The sequence below is a fragment of the Planococcus citri genome, chromosome 3, assembly GCF_950023065.1.
Source record: "Planococcus citri chromosome 3, ihPlaCitr1.1, whole genome shotgun sequence".
In the NCBI taxonomy this organism is placed as follows: domain Eukaryota; kingdom Metazoa; phylum Arthropoda; class Insecta; order Hemiptera; family Pseudococcidae; genus Planococcus; species Planococcus citri.
Genome location: NC_088679.1, coordinates 32,865,402 through 32,879,594, shown reverse-complemented (window position 1 = coordinate 32,879,594; position 14,193 = coordinate 32,865,402). Strand labels below are relative to the sequence as shown.

At 33.4% G+C, this 14,193-nt stretch overlaps 3 protein-coding genes across 4 annotated transcripts; all 3 read left to right on the top strand.

Annotated features, from left to right (window-relative positions):
- Positions 1–3: 3 nt before the first annotated feature.
- LOC135840385 (venom carboxylesterase-6-like) lies at positions 4–3,193 on the top strand. Its single transcript, XM_065356891.1, is given in 11 exon segments — positions 4–271; positions 368–508; positions 590–746; positions 882–1,009; positions 1,011–1,068; positions 1,162–1,352; positions 1,440–1,605; positions 1,695–1,879; positions 1,997–2,147; positions 2,527–2,653; positions 2,765–3,193. Coding segments are annotated over 9 exon segments (1,296 nt in total). The 5' UTR covers positions 4–271; positions 368–508; positions 590–616; the 3' UTR covers positions 2,925–3,193.
- A 2,396-nt stretch (positions 3,194–5,589) lies between these two features.
- Positions 5,590–9,006, top strand: LOC135840380 (esterase E4-like). Of its 2 annotated transcripts, none has more exons than XR_010557733.1 (9): positions 5,590–5,800; positions 5,904–6,213; positions 6,622–6,807; positions 6,914–7,098; positions 7,223–7,388; positions 7,479–7,663; positions 7,784–7,934; positions 8,108–8,175; positions 8,286–8,355. XR_010557733.1 is itself a non-coding variant. In XM_065356884.1 (9 exons), exons 1-9 carry the CDS (start codon positions 5,618–5,620, stop codon positions 8,482–8,484), a joined length of 1,692 nt encoding a protein of 563 aa, XP_065212956.1. In that variant the 5' UTR covers positions 5,593–5,617; the 3' UTR covers positions 8,485–9,006. The 2 variants fall into 2 exon arrangements, 1 of the variants encoding a protein (XP_065212956.1); XM_065356884.1 differs by having other exon boundaries at positions 5,593–5,800; positions 8,049–8,175; positions 8,286–9,006.
- A 1,033-nt stretch (positions 9,007–10,039) lies between these two features.
- On the top strand, positions 10,040–13,694 carry LOC135840383 (esterase E4-like). Its single transcript, XM_065356888.1, has 10 exons — positions 10,040–10,348; positions 10,432–10,572; positions 10,671–10,830; positions 10,919–11,104; positions 11,945–12,135; positions 12,225–12,390; positions 12,486–12,670; positions 12,779–12,929; positions 13,065–13,191; positions 13,299–13,694. The coding sequence occupies exons 1-10, from the start codon at positions 10,169–10,171 to the stop codon at positions 13,495–13,497; spliced, it is 1,686 nt and encodes a 561-aa protein (XP_065212960.1). The 5' UTR covers positions 10,040–10,168; the 3' UTR covers positions 13,498–13,694.
- Positions 13,695–14,193: the final 499 nt, after the last annotated feature.

Genomic DNA, 14,193 nt, shown 5'->3' with positions numbered 1-14,193 from the left:
CGTATAAATGTAGAAAACTAAGTATAAAAAATAGTTCGATTCGAAGTAGTCTTCCTTTGGATTATTTTTAAAGTGACGATTGAGAACATGATGCGTTTAGTTATATTCGTATGTTGCTTAAATTCTACGATATTATGTTTTTCTCCCATCGTAAGGGTCGAAGAAGGTGAGCTTGTTGGCACTTCTTACGAGCTGCCTAATGGACGTATTGTTGACGCATTTTTAGGAGTTCCATACGCTGCTCCCCCCCATTTTTGAGCATAGATTTAAGGTAAGGGTGTATAATTTCTTATTGCGTGGTATTTCATACATAATTTAAACAACGGGGTTCGAATTTTCACATACAAATTGCTTGTTTTGTATACAGGAACCTCAAAAATTGAATTCATGGAAGGGAGTATGGAACGCGACAAAAAATTCGTATCGTTGTTTGCAAATAGAACCTATAAAACCATATTCAATTTACGGAGAAGAAGATTGTCTTTATTTAAATATTTACACACCTAAAGTAAAAACCAACATTTCTCGCATTTGGAGCAAAAGGCAAATAAAATAATAGTTTTATAGTGAATTCTTTACTCGACATCAGTTACCAGTTGATGGGAATGCTTCTTTGATGGATGTTATGGTCTTCATACACCCTGGAGCTTTTATGTACGGTAGCAGGAGAATATATTATCCAGATTATATTTTACAAAATGATGACTTGGTTTATGTCAGTATTAACTATCGACTGGGAGTTTTAGGTAGGTAAGCGATGCTTTACTACGAGTATCAGCTGTGTACAAAATTGCGTTCATTAGATTTAATATTTGAATGAAGTAGGTAGTTTTAGATAAAAAATCATACGTTAATCAATGATTCGCTTCGTACCTAAATAGGATTTCTTAGCACTGGTGATGAAGCAGCACCCGGAAATTTGGGATTAAAGGATCAGGTCGCCGCGTTAAAATGGATTCAACGTAATATTTTCAAATTTGGTGGAAATCCTGCCAGCGTTACGATTGTTGGGCTGCTCTGCTGGTGGAGCTAGTGTCCACTACCATTTGATCTCACCTTTGAGTGAAGGTACCTATCGCTTATTTACCTACTTAGAATAAATATACGATAAAAATAGTAAGTACGAAGGTTTTTCAACTTACTTCCACATCCCTTCATCAGGACTTTTCCATAAAGCTGCTTCATTAAGTGGAACTGCATTACCTGAGTGGACATTACCCAAGAATAATACTGAAAAATCGATTCAACTAGCTGCATTAGAAGGTTGTCCCACTAATAATACCAAGGACATGGTGACATGTTTGCAAAAGAGACCAGCTAGAGCGCTTATTGAGCAAATGAGAAATTTTATGGTATAATGTGATGAATCCTTGTTTCAGTAGATGAGTGCATTAAATACACAAATGAAGTAATGAAAATACTTATGGGACTATCAACAGATTTGGAAATATTGCCCGTTCACAGCGTTCGGTCCAGTTGTGGAACTTGAGAATTCAAATGCATTTTTATCGACACATCCCCTCGAGTTATTGAAAAACGGCAAAATGAAAAATTTACCTTGGATGGCGAGTGTTGTGGAGAAAGAAGGATTGTATCCAGGGGCAGGTACGTGTATCATTAGTTGGGACTCTAATCAATGTGCAATAAAATTTAATATGGTAGATATGTACCTTAGCTCCTACTCCTGTTTTCAGAATACATTCCTCATGATGACGTGCTGAAAGGACTAGACGATAAATGGAATGAAATATCGCCAAATTTACTCATGTACAATTTTAGTGTACCAAAGCAAAAAAGGGATGCAGTTAGTAGTGAAATAAAAAAATTCTACTTCAACGAAAAACCTATTTCAAAAGAAACTGTAAACCAACTGATTCAGGTGAGAATCAAATGACCAAAAGCGGAAATTAATGCACCTACAAAAAACTTAAATTTTGTATGTACTTATTTATGCACGTCTACTTTATTCCTAATTGCCTACCTACATAAATTTCAGATGCTAGGCGATAGATTATTTTACAACGAGATATACGAAGCTGTGAAATTACATAGCCGGGCAACCAAATCAAATGTATATTGTTATAAATTCGCTTACCGTGGGAAATATAGCTTAACAAACTACATTGCAGGAAATTACGAAAATTATGGTATACCTACATCATGTCATTACCTACCTACAGGGTGCCCAGAAATATCGAGCACCCCTAAGAAAGTTTTCTACTAAAATACTTTGGTTGGTCACAGTGAATGATAATAATGATAGCACGTCATGATTGGTTGTTGGACTGGAGAGATAACATTCCACCAACCATATGCATCTATTTCACGTTGCCAACCTATATTTTTAATGAAAAACTTTCTTAGGGGTGCTCGATATTTCTGGGCACCTGTATACCATACCTACTTGGATGTACATAATTATGTTCGTTTTTAAGAGGCATCTTCTTATAATAGGAACATGAACAAATCAATTGGGATTTGTATTCACTTATAGAAAAGCTTTTGTTGTTGGTGTTCATTATTTAGGAACCAGTCATGCTGATGATGTTTCATATTTTGCACGGTATCTTTCTAAAGGTTCCCAAGAGACTGAAACAGATAAAGCGATGACCAAATTTATGTCCGCAATTTTTATTAATTTTATGAAAACAGGGTGAGTGAATACCTTAGTTTAGTCCTTTAACAACTTGCATTATTGTAGGTGCCCTGGTACCTACCTATCCACATTCCACATGTGTCTACTATGGGAATATTTCATTTTCAGATATCCCAATCTCGGAATTGAATCCTGGAAACCAGTTGCTAAAGACCAAACCACCAATTTATCTTGTTTACATATTTATTCCCCGAGCCAAGTTAAATTCGAGGATATCTCAAATGAATCTACGAGTAAATTTTGGAAAAATACGTTAGGTACCAGATAAATATCTTATGAATAGTGTTTCATTACAAAAATGAGCTTTAAGTACCTATGTAATAAAAATGAGGTGTTGTATGTAATAATTTGAATTTTGAAATTTGTTTCCTACATCTAATATACTTAATCTCTCGGTATTTTATAAAACGCGTATGTACACATTAAGAACTGATTGTGTTCCATATAAGTTGAAGAAAAAATATTACTGAACAGAGAGACTTGAAATGGTGAGTGCAAATAGGGATTTTCTCACATATCACTTGCAATTTTTAGAACATGGGACCTACGTGAAACTCTTCTAAGCAAATTTTCAGGTATTTTTTGTGGAAAATTGAGGTCGAAAATGAATTGTTTTCCAAACAGAATTTTCCCACAAGTTTTCCTCCATGAAGAATCTTCTTCCCTTAGTAAAAATGATGATTTCATTTTTAACAAAAATATTACCCATTGGAATAGTTTCTTCCAAAGATTTTTTTTTCAAAAAGAAGTTTTCTTCAAAAATGAAAGCTTTATTTTAAAAATAGGTGGATTTTCTTTTGTATAGAAGTTTTTCTTCGAGAAAATTTCCCACAAGAAACTTTTTTTTTTGCAAACAAAGCTTGATAACTTTTGTTTCATGAAGTTTCCATTTTCCTTTAAAAAATAAAGTTTTTAGTTTTTTCATTGCAAAAATGAAAGTTGCATTTTTCGTGCAAAAATAACGTTTGCATCCATCTTTTAAAAACGAAATAAGTTTTTATCAAAAACGTTGGAAAATGAAAAAATTAACTTCTCACATTGAAAAAAAATAATCAAAAGCCTAAAAAAATATTTGAAAAATAGGCAGGTATGTAGGTAGGTGGGTAACAAAAAAGGAAGGTGCGAATTTTTGAATTTGGATTTCAGTAAGATCCCTTACAATAGAACAATTCTACTTTTTCAATTTTTTGTAATAGTTAAGCATCGTTTTTGAAAATGTTAAAATATTTATCATTTTTGTTTCTCCCTTTCAAAAATGTGTTCGAACCATACAATCATAGGTACATATCTGCCTAATCAGCAAGAAAATTCCAGGAGGAAAGATGTGGTAAAAAAGTAGAGAAAATCTGGCGAAAAAAGTTGGGAAAATTTCAGTCTTGCCCTCCCCCCTCCCCCGGACACATCAGTTCGTCACACATCTGCTACGATTGATACCTGTCATTAAATAATTTATGATTATGACTCATTACGAAAAATTATTTCGGTTCCCTCTTCTAGAAAACATATCCTTAAAATCATTTGATTATAGCATCTAATTATTCATAATACCTACATATACCTATCTATGTGTATCTATACGTTTCTTTGGCACCTTTGTACCTCATTTATTTTTACCATTCCTGTTGGTAGCGCTACACTAATTAGGGGTGTTCGAGCGCTCTCCAGCAAGTTACAGAATCCTCCAGAAAATTACAGAAAACGTAAAAAAGTGTTCGAGCGGTTTTGCTGTAATTGCAGCATGCTGTTCGAGCGGTTTTCTGTAAATTGCAGTTTTACAGAAACTGTAAGTTTCTGCTTACTTTTTTACAGCAGCTCGAGAGGTACTGTAAATGCTGTAATAGCAGTTAGATGGTTCTTTAATTGTTTTCTTGTCCTTATTTTTCAAAGTGTTGATTTCTTTTCTTTTTTGAATGATAATTTTAAAGGTGTAATTACGTAATTTCATTCTCCCACTTTATAAAGTTTTCATTTTCGTTTTTTAAAATTTTTTATTAATGATAAAATGCCGTATTTTATGAAATTTTTTTCAAAATTTTGTGATAAATTATCAGTAGAAAGTCGTATAAATTTATTTACAGCATTATAGCTTTTTATCAGCAATATGCTTTTACAGAATTGTCAAAAAGTGTTCTAGCGCTCAACTTGCAGTTTTGCAGTATGCTGTAAAACTGCTTTGCTGTAAATTCTGGAAATTGTAAGTCTCTGGAAGCGCTCGAACACCCCTATTATAGTAAAGTTCATCAAAATGTAAGTTTGTCAGTTCACAATCACCTACATATAAAAATTGCATGATATTCAACCAAATTGGCTAAATATTTTGTGGCAGGTATGTAATCATTCAATATAACCAATTAATTGGCTCAATTAAGTGCCGACTGATAATTCTATTCTATGGTGTGTTAATTAAATGGTACCTACTTACATATAGTAATTAATTCATAATAATATGTATATTCCTTAACTCATGTTTACTTTTAATTTGCGATTTTTGATAGGTATAGGCAAATTCTCAGTATAGGTAAGTAAGTACCTGTATAGTAGCGACGATTGCACAAACAAATCCACCTACAATAATCAACTGTAGGTAAACATAAAAATGTTCATACAGGTCTTTAAGTTTTTAAAAAATTAATCTCATTAGGATGTGTAAATATTGTAAATTGGGCTAATTTTCAAGGCTTTTGATTAGCCTACTACTAGAGAATATACGTTTATCAAATCTCCATTGTGTGTCTACACATACGAAAAACTCATTGCGTCACAAGGAGATCAACGGATCAACATACACTTCAAAACTTTAGAGATTAAGAACGAAGTACCCTATGAACATTAATTATTTTATTGAGAGAATGATTTTCATTTCATCTTATCTAATCGTAGAAAAATGTAAAAATGCTTAAATTGTTCGAATCGACGTTTTCTTCTTTCAGATTATCTATTTTCAAAGTGACAATTGCGAAGATGATGCGTTTAGTTATCTTTGTATGTTATTTTAACTCAATGATATTATGTTTTTCTCCCATGGTAAGGGTTGAAGAAGGTGAGCTTGTAGGCACTTCTTACGAGCTGCCTAATGGACGCATTGTTGACGCATATTTAGGAGTTCCATACGCAGCTCCCCCCATTTTTGAGCACAGATTTAAGGTAAGGGTGTAATTTCTTATTGCAATATTTTCATACATAGGTACTTAATTTAAACAACAAGGTATACGAATTCTTACAGAGAAGTTGTTTTTTTCGTAAATAGGAACCTCAAAAATTGAATTCATGGAAGGGTGTATGGAACGCGACAAAATTTTCGAGTCATTGTTTGCAAATAGAACCTGTAAAACCATATTCAATTTCCGGCGAAGAAGATTGTCTTTATTTAAATATCTACAAACCTAAAGTAAAAACCAATATCTCTCTTGATGGAGATGCTTCTTTGATGGATGTTATGGTCTTCATACACCCTGGAGCTTTTATGTACGGTAGCGGTGGCATATTTTATCCGGATTATATTTTACAAAATGATGATATCGTTTATGTCAGTATCAACTATCGACTGGGAGTTTTAGGTAAGCATTAAGCAATGCTGTACTATGAGTATCAATGTGCAATGTGCGCTCATCTACATAATAATAATTATCTGAATGAAGTACCTACCTAATTTTAGATAAAAATTAGAAATGCTATACTTAGGTAGGTGTAGTAATAGGTATTTCGGATTATTTAAAACTACCTAGTACCTACCTATGTGAAAAATCAGATTTCACTAATTGATTTGGCTAGCGCAGTAGAAAAATTAAATGTAGGATTTTTCATAACTTTTATTAGATAAGTAGGTAGTTTATCTTTTTTACAAAAATCTTTTACCGGCGAGTTGGGACTTTGAACTATTTTTTCCCCAGCACAATACAAGCACGTATGCTCACAACTGCCATCCAAGTTGGTAAACATGTTAATCTTGATTCGTATCTAAATAGGATTTTTCAGCACTGGTGATGCAGTAGCACCCGGAAATTTTGGACTGAAGGACCAGGTAGCTGCGTTAAAATGGATTCAACGTAATATTTTAAACTTTGGTGGCAATCCTGCCAGCGTTACGATTGTTGGCTGCTCTGCTGGTGGAGCTAGTGTCCACTATCATTTGATCTCACCTTTGAGTGAAGGTACCTATCACTTATTTACCTACTTAGAATTAGTATACGATTAGAATATCAAGTACGAGTTTTTTTTTAACTTAGGTACTTACCTACTTTCACATTTCTTCATCAGGGCTTTTCCATAAAGCTGCTTCATTAAGTGGAACTGCATTACCTGAGTGGACATTACCAAAAAATATTACTCAAAAATCGGTCCAACTAGCAGCATTAGTAGGTTGTCCGACCTCCAAGGACACGGTGACCTGTTTGCAAAAGAGACCAGCTAGAGCGATTGTTGAGCAAATGAGAAATTTTATGGTAGGTATACCTATGTATTGTGATGAATTCTTGTTTCGTACATAGATAAGTAGGTATAGGTAAGTGGATTTAATACTCAAATGAAGTACCTACCTAATAAAAATACTTATGGCACTATCAATAGATCTGGAAATATTGTCCGTTTACATCATTTGGTCCAGTTGTAGAACCTGAGAGTTCAAATGCATTTTTATCGAAACATCCCCTTGAGTTATTGAGAAACGGCAAAGTGAAAAATTTACCTTGGATGGCTAGTGTTATGGAGAAAGAAGGATTGTATCCAGGGGCAGGTTGTATCATTTGTTGGGACTTTGATCAACGGGTGAAATAAAATTTAATTTGGTATGGTACTATTATTCAACTCCTACTTCTGTTTTCAGAATACATTCCTCATGATGACGTGCTCAAAGAACTAGACGATAAATGGAATGAGATATCGCCAAATTTACTCATGTACAATTTTAGTGTACCAGAGCAAAAAAGGGATGCAGTTAGTAGTGAAATTAAAAAATTCTACTTCAACGAAAAACCTATTTCAAAAGAAACTGTAAACCAACTGATTCAGGTGAGAATCAAACGACCAAAAGCGGAAATTAATGCACAACCTACAAAAAACTTAAATTTTGTATGTACTTATTTATGCACGTCTACCTTATTCCTAATTGCCTACCTACATAAATTTCAGATGCTAGGCGATAGATTATTTTACAACGAGATATACGAAGCTGTGAAATTACATAGCCGGGCAACCAAATCAAATGTATATTGTTATAAATTCGCTTACCGTGGGAAATATAGCTTAACAAACTACATTGCAGGAAATTATGAAAATTATGGTACCTATACATATTTACCTAACTTTATTTTCAAGAGGCATCTTCAAGTGAATTTTGATTTTTACTGATAGAAGTGATAGAAAAGCTTTTATTGTTGGTGTTCATTACTTATAGGGACCAGTCATGGTGATGATATTTCATATTTTATACGGCATCTTCCTACGGGTTCCCAGGAGACTGAAACGGATAAAGCGATGACCAAATTCATATCCGCCATTTTTATTAATTTTATGAAAACTGGGTGAGTAAATGATTTAATTTCCTTTAAACTACTTGCATCATTGTAAATAGGTACTCTGGTACCTACCTACATGTGTCTACTATAAATTTATGAGATTATTTCATCTTTAGATATCCTAATCTCGGAATAGAAGTCTGGAAACCAGTTGCGAAAGACCAAAACACCAATTTATCTTGTTTAAATATTTATTCTCCGAGCCGCGTTGAATTTGAGGATATCTCAAATGAACCTACAAGCAAATTTTGGAAAAATACGTTACCTGATGAACATCTTATGAGTCGTGTTTCCTTAAAAAAAGATGAGCTATAAGTATAATATAAAATCAGGTGTTGTATCTACCTACGACACCTACGTACCTATCAATTTAAATTTTGTAATTTGTTTTCAAGATTTCAAAAATGCATATTTCAATATTTTATGTGTACGGTATTTTTATTTTAAAATTTTTGAAAATGTTTGCAAACTTTTGAAAGATACATTTTCTATAATTCATTTTTTGGAACGTACTTATTAAGAACTCTTTTGTTCTATACAAGTTATAGTAAAAATACTAAACAGGAGGCTTGAAATGGTAAGTGCAAATAGGGATTTCCTATACTTAGCTCATATGACTTGCAATTTTCAGAATAGAGACTTACGTAAAATATTCATACTTACGAGTAATATAAAAATCACCAAGCGAGGTTAAATTTGAAGTCATAACTACCTAATTCGAAATTTTGGAAATATGTATTATCTAGCCGATGAAAAGGTATATACGAGTATTACCTATCATGAATCATGGAACATTAACAATGGACTTTTTATGAAAATAAAGCGTTGTAATTTTAATTGGATTATTGGAATTCTTTTGAAGAGTGATCTTTTCAGGAAAGAGGAAAAACAGTTTCCCTTTAAACGGGTAAATTGGGTTTTTAGGTGAGTTTAGCACTTTCTTGGGTGGATTTATGATGTAGGAGTGTAGGTATACACTTCATCCACTAAATTCTGCTGAGAAAAATTTCAATAAAAATGGACAAAGCGCGTTTTGGAACATTATTTTTTTTTAATTTTTTAGTGAATTGGCTATTTAGGTGAGTTTAACACCTCATTTTGGTAGGTTGATGATGTAGGAATGTGAGTTAGTACTTCATCTACCAGGTACTGCTGAAAACCCAACTTCGATAAAAATGGACAAAGCGAGTTTTGGAATATCACTCTTCTTTTATAAAACATAGAAACCTGTCCATTTTTTGTTGATGGTTTTGAAAATTGAGGATACATTTCCATTTGTTCAGTCTTGGGAGTTGCAACAACTAACGCAACCAAGTAAGCATTATAAAATCAGATCAGCACTCACAACTTCTGAAAATTATATGTTTCATCTGAATATCATCCAGTCTAGTCAATTTTATTTACAGGAGTGTAAATAAAGTTGCCTACTCATTGTACTTGTACATACAAGTAGAATTATTCTTTAAAAAATTGGTTGGTAGGTAGATACCCACGTGCTTTTAGATTGCCGATCACATCAACGACACTCGCGAATAAAACGATCCTGAGATAATATCAAACATGTATTGTACAGGCAATTAATTCGAATCAATTACCTATATCGCATCTTCAATACACGTTAGTAATTCATGATATTGATTATACTCGAGATTTTAAATAAGTAGGTAGATATACTTTCTATCGACAGAATATTTTCACTTATCAAAAATTAAATTGGTCAAATCTTGAAGATAACTTTATATTGTTACTAAATGCGAATAAGCAGACTGCAATTTTTTGAAAATAGGATAAGATTATGACGGTATAACTTTATTTAACCGTTGAGATTTTCAAATTGGTACCTTAAGCCCGCACGGCCGCACCTCAAGCGCTTATAGATAGGTACTTTATCTCTATAACAGTAATATTACAAAATCGTCGATACGTACATTCACATTTCATTGCTGTATTGCGATACAATCAAGTAAGTACGCAAACTGAAACAGTCGCAGTCGTAAAGATGATGCTCTTAATCTTTAGTGTGTGCTGTTTAACCTTTATATCGTGCTCATCGCCTATTGTTAGGGTGGAACAAGGCGAACTTGCCGGAACTTTTTACGAATTACCTAATGGACGTATTGTAAATGCATTTTTGGGAATTCCTTATGCGGCTCCGCCAATTTTCAAGAACCGATTCAAGGTAAAAATCACACACCTCCACAAACATTTTTCCTGACTTGATACCTACCTATGTTTTGTTCTTTTTTTTTTTTTCATGTTCAGGAACCGCAACAATTGAAACCATGGGTTGGTGTATGGAATGCGACCAAACTCCAGAGCTGGTGTTTACAAATCGAGCATCGTAGACTGTATGAAATTTCAGGGGAGGAAGACTGCCTTTATTTGAATATCTACACTCCTAAAGTAGGTATAATCTATAAGGTAGCATAAGGTAAATTTATTCAGTCTTTAATCCTAGCTGATATAAATTTATGGACTTATTCTTAATTCCATGCGTGTAGTTGCCTGTTGATGGAGTTGATAATCCTTTGATGAACGTTTTGGTTTACTTTCACGGAGGAGCTTTTATGTTTGCTAGTGGAGGAATTTACTACCCAGATTATATCCAACAGGATCATGATATTGTTTTCGTCAATATTAATTATCGTCTCGGAGCATTAGGTAAAAACAAGCAAGAAATTTTTGAGGAGATTATGAAAGTTAGATAGGTACATACATAAAGGGTGGTACTTATGTGATTTTCTTATAGGATTCTTTAGCACTGGTGATAACGTTGCCCCTGGAAATTTTGGATTGAAAGATCAAGTGGCTGCGTTGAAATGGATTCAAAGAAATATTATTCATTTTGGTGGTAATCCTGACAGTGTTACGATAGCTGGATCTTCAGCTGGAGGCGCTAGCGTCCATTATCACTTTATTTCTCCGTTGAGTAAAGGTAAATTAAACATGGCTACTGCTTACATAATTTTTGAAAGTGATAAATTACTTCAGTGTGCTTAAAATGATTATCACATTTCGACATTCGGTTGGGTATAGATGCTAGTAAGTAGCTACCTATAGACAGTTTAAAAATTTATTTCCAAAAAGGTAATAACTGAACCAGAGATTTCTTGATAGGTGAGAGGGAGAGATAAGGTCCGACTAAAATGGCAAAATATTGAAGGAGGAAAAATGATAAAAATGGTGTCATTTTAATGGTTTTTTGGTTGATAAAAAAACAGGAGAGGATGAAAATGAGATGTTCCAGCTAGATTTTTGCTTTTCAATACAAAAAAATATATATAAAAAAACTGCCGGGGCTCTAAAAAGGCTTAAAATAACCACCGGTTGATTTGGAAGGACAAACATGAAGTACCTACGAACCAAATTTCAGCTCTCTATCTTGATCTTATCAAATTTTGAACTTTCTGTAAACATTTTAGCAATTTCGAATTTTTAAAAATTCGCCAAAAATTGAAAAATTAAATCCATGGAAACTGACACATTCATCTCGACTTTTTGTTGTTTGATCCAAAAATCGTCTACTGTGTAGTATAATTTTTCCAAGAAGAAGAGTAGAAGGAGAATGATGGCAAAAAAGTCGTCTAGAGTGAAAAATATTTCTACCAAAAGCCTGCCATACCTCATCATTTTTTTGCTGAAATACTTACTTATTCATTTTTTTATTCATCGAAATTCGATGAAACGTCTTTTTTCACCTATTTGACTTCAACTCGTTCAAAAATTGTGCACTCAGCACGAAACGCCATTCATTTTTATCCTTTTTTCCTATCAGGTCTTTTCCACAAAGGAGCTTCGTTAAGTGCAAATGTATTCCATCCATGGACTTTACCAAGAAACGTTCCCCAAAAATCTACTCATTTGGCTGCTCTTGTTGGTTGCCCCATTGATAACAATCGAGAAATGGTGAAATGTTTGCAAAAGAGGCCAGCTAGAGCTATTGTAGAGCAATTGAGGAATTTTATGGTAGGTGTCCTAGTTTCCATTCAATTGCGAAAATCATAAGGTGAATTTTTAGAACGCGATATAGCTAAGTATGCGATTTTGAATCATAGGTATGGAGATATTGTCCATTTTCACCATTTGGGCCAACGGTAGAACCAGAAAGTCCAAATGCATTTTTATCATCACATCCTCTTGAATTGGTGGCAAGTGGAAAAGTGAAAGATTTACCCTGGATGACTGGTGTTACTGAAAAAGAAGGATTGTATCCAGGAGCAGGTATACACTTTTATTGTCTATTTTAGATAGGTAATTTAAATACCTACTTATGATGCATAATATTTTATTGTTTTTTTTTTCAATTTGGGTTTCAGAGTTTATGGCTCATGATCATCTGTTAAAAGAATTGAACGATAATTGGTACGAAATAGCGCCAAATTTACTCATGTATAATTACAGCGTACCAGAAAAAGAAAGAGACGCAGTAAGCGATGCCATCAGAAACTTTTATTTCGGAGACAAACCTATTTGCAAAGAAACTAGGGATCAACTAGTTCAAGTGAGAATAATTTTAAAATTCGAGGAGATGAGAAAACAATTTAAACCAAAAAAATAAGCACCAGATTCCCCCACTAGATAGGTATTTATTCAATTTACTATTTTTCAGATGCTGGGAGATCGATTTTTCTATAATGAAATATTCGATATTACAAAACTACACAGTTCGGCTACTAAAAACGAAGTGTACTGTTACAAATTCAATTATCGAGGAAAATATAGCCTTACTAATGTGTATGCGAAAAATTCCGAAAATTATGGTACGTTCAGTTCACTTTTCAGCCTACTTTACACGGTTAAAATATGTATGGTGGAAAAGAAGCATTAATTGCTTATACATATTACCAACTTGATATACAATAATTATTTTTTTTAAATTTCTGGTTCAAATCCAGGAAGCAGCCATTCGGATGATATATCATACTTCTTGCGATACCTTCCATCAAGCTCTGAAGAAACCAAAGCAGATAAAGCGATGACCAAATTAGTATCATCCATTTATGTGAATTTCATGAAAACTGGGTAAGTTTAATTTTGCACTTCTCTTTAAGAAATTACTTATTCGATCGAACTGATCATAAGATTGCCTTGTCTACTTTCACATCCTATTTGCTCGATGTATGTTTTAGAAATCCTGCTATTGGAGTAGATGCCTGGAAACCAGTTGCCAAAGATCAAAATCCCAGTTTAATGTGTTTGAATATCAATTCAGCAGATGATTTAGTGTACAGCGACATAACGAATGCAGCTACGAGTAAATTCTGGAAAAATGTTTTATCTGACGAATACTCGTCCAATCTGGATGTAGTGCGAAGAGATGAGCTTTGAAGAATACAAATTGTCAATTCAAGGAGTAGATATTTCAAATAGGTACTTACATAAAAAACTGAGTCATTATAAATTTAATAATCTAGGTTCGTTATAACTGTTATAAGTGTAGGTACGTAAGTACCTACGTGTACTTTACAATTTATCGAGCTCAATCATTAGGTCTAAATGAAATTATAAATTGTTTGCAAATCATAGCCTTATTTCTTTTTAAATATCTGTAATTTTTTTTAAACAATGAAAAAAATGTGCAGAATGTTTTAAAGAGATACCTACTAAAACGCTCAAAAGTGTCTGATAGGTATATTTAAGTTCCTATTACTTACTTGGTACAATGATATGTAATTTGCTAATTCCAAATACTCCGCATCAAGTAGGTATCTCTATCTAGTGAAATATACCTATTACCTACCTACTGATTCCACACAGCAGCCAATGATATAGGTAGGTACCTATTTAAACAGGTAGGAATTCGCACATTTCGTACATGCATGAAAGATCTTGATCTAGGTACTTCGAGTGAATCAACAAATTCGCTCCTAGTTTATATATAGGTAGTTGAACATCTCATATATGAACAGCCGATACGTTTAAATGTCAACGCACTACATGAAGAAATATATACCTACTAAAATTTTCTGTAGTCATTATTTGAATAAAAGATTTACCATCACAAAAATCAGCTAATTAGTGAAA

Coding starts and splice junctions, on each gene's coding strand:
- LOC135840380 (XM_065356884.1), top strand. CDS start 5,618: ATGATGCGTTTAGTTATCTTTGTATGTTATTTTAACTCAATGATATTA. Junction 6,808..6,913: donor GATCTCACCTTTGAGTGAAG/GTACCTATCACT, acceptor TTTCTTCATCAG/GGCTTTTCCATAAAGCTGCT. Junction 8,176..8,285: donor ATTAATTTTATGAAAACTGG/GTGAGTAAATGA, acceptor TTTCATCTTTAG/ATATCCTAATCTCGGAATAG.
- LOC135840383 (XM_065356888.1), top strand. CDS start 10,169: ATGATGCTCTTAATCTTTAGTGTGTGCTGTTTAACCTTTATATCGTGC. Junction 10,573..10,670: donor TGAATATCTACACTCCTAAA/GTAGGTATAATC, acceptor CCATGCGTGTAG/TTGCCTGTTGATGGAGTTGA. Junction 12,930..13,064: donor GAAAAATTCCGAAAATTATG/GTACGTTCAGTT, acceptor GTTCAAATCCAG/GAAGCAGCCATTCGGATGAT.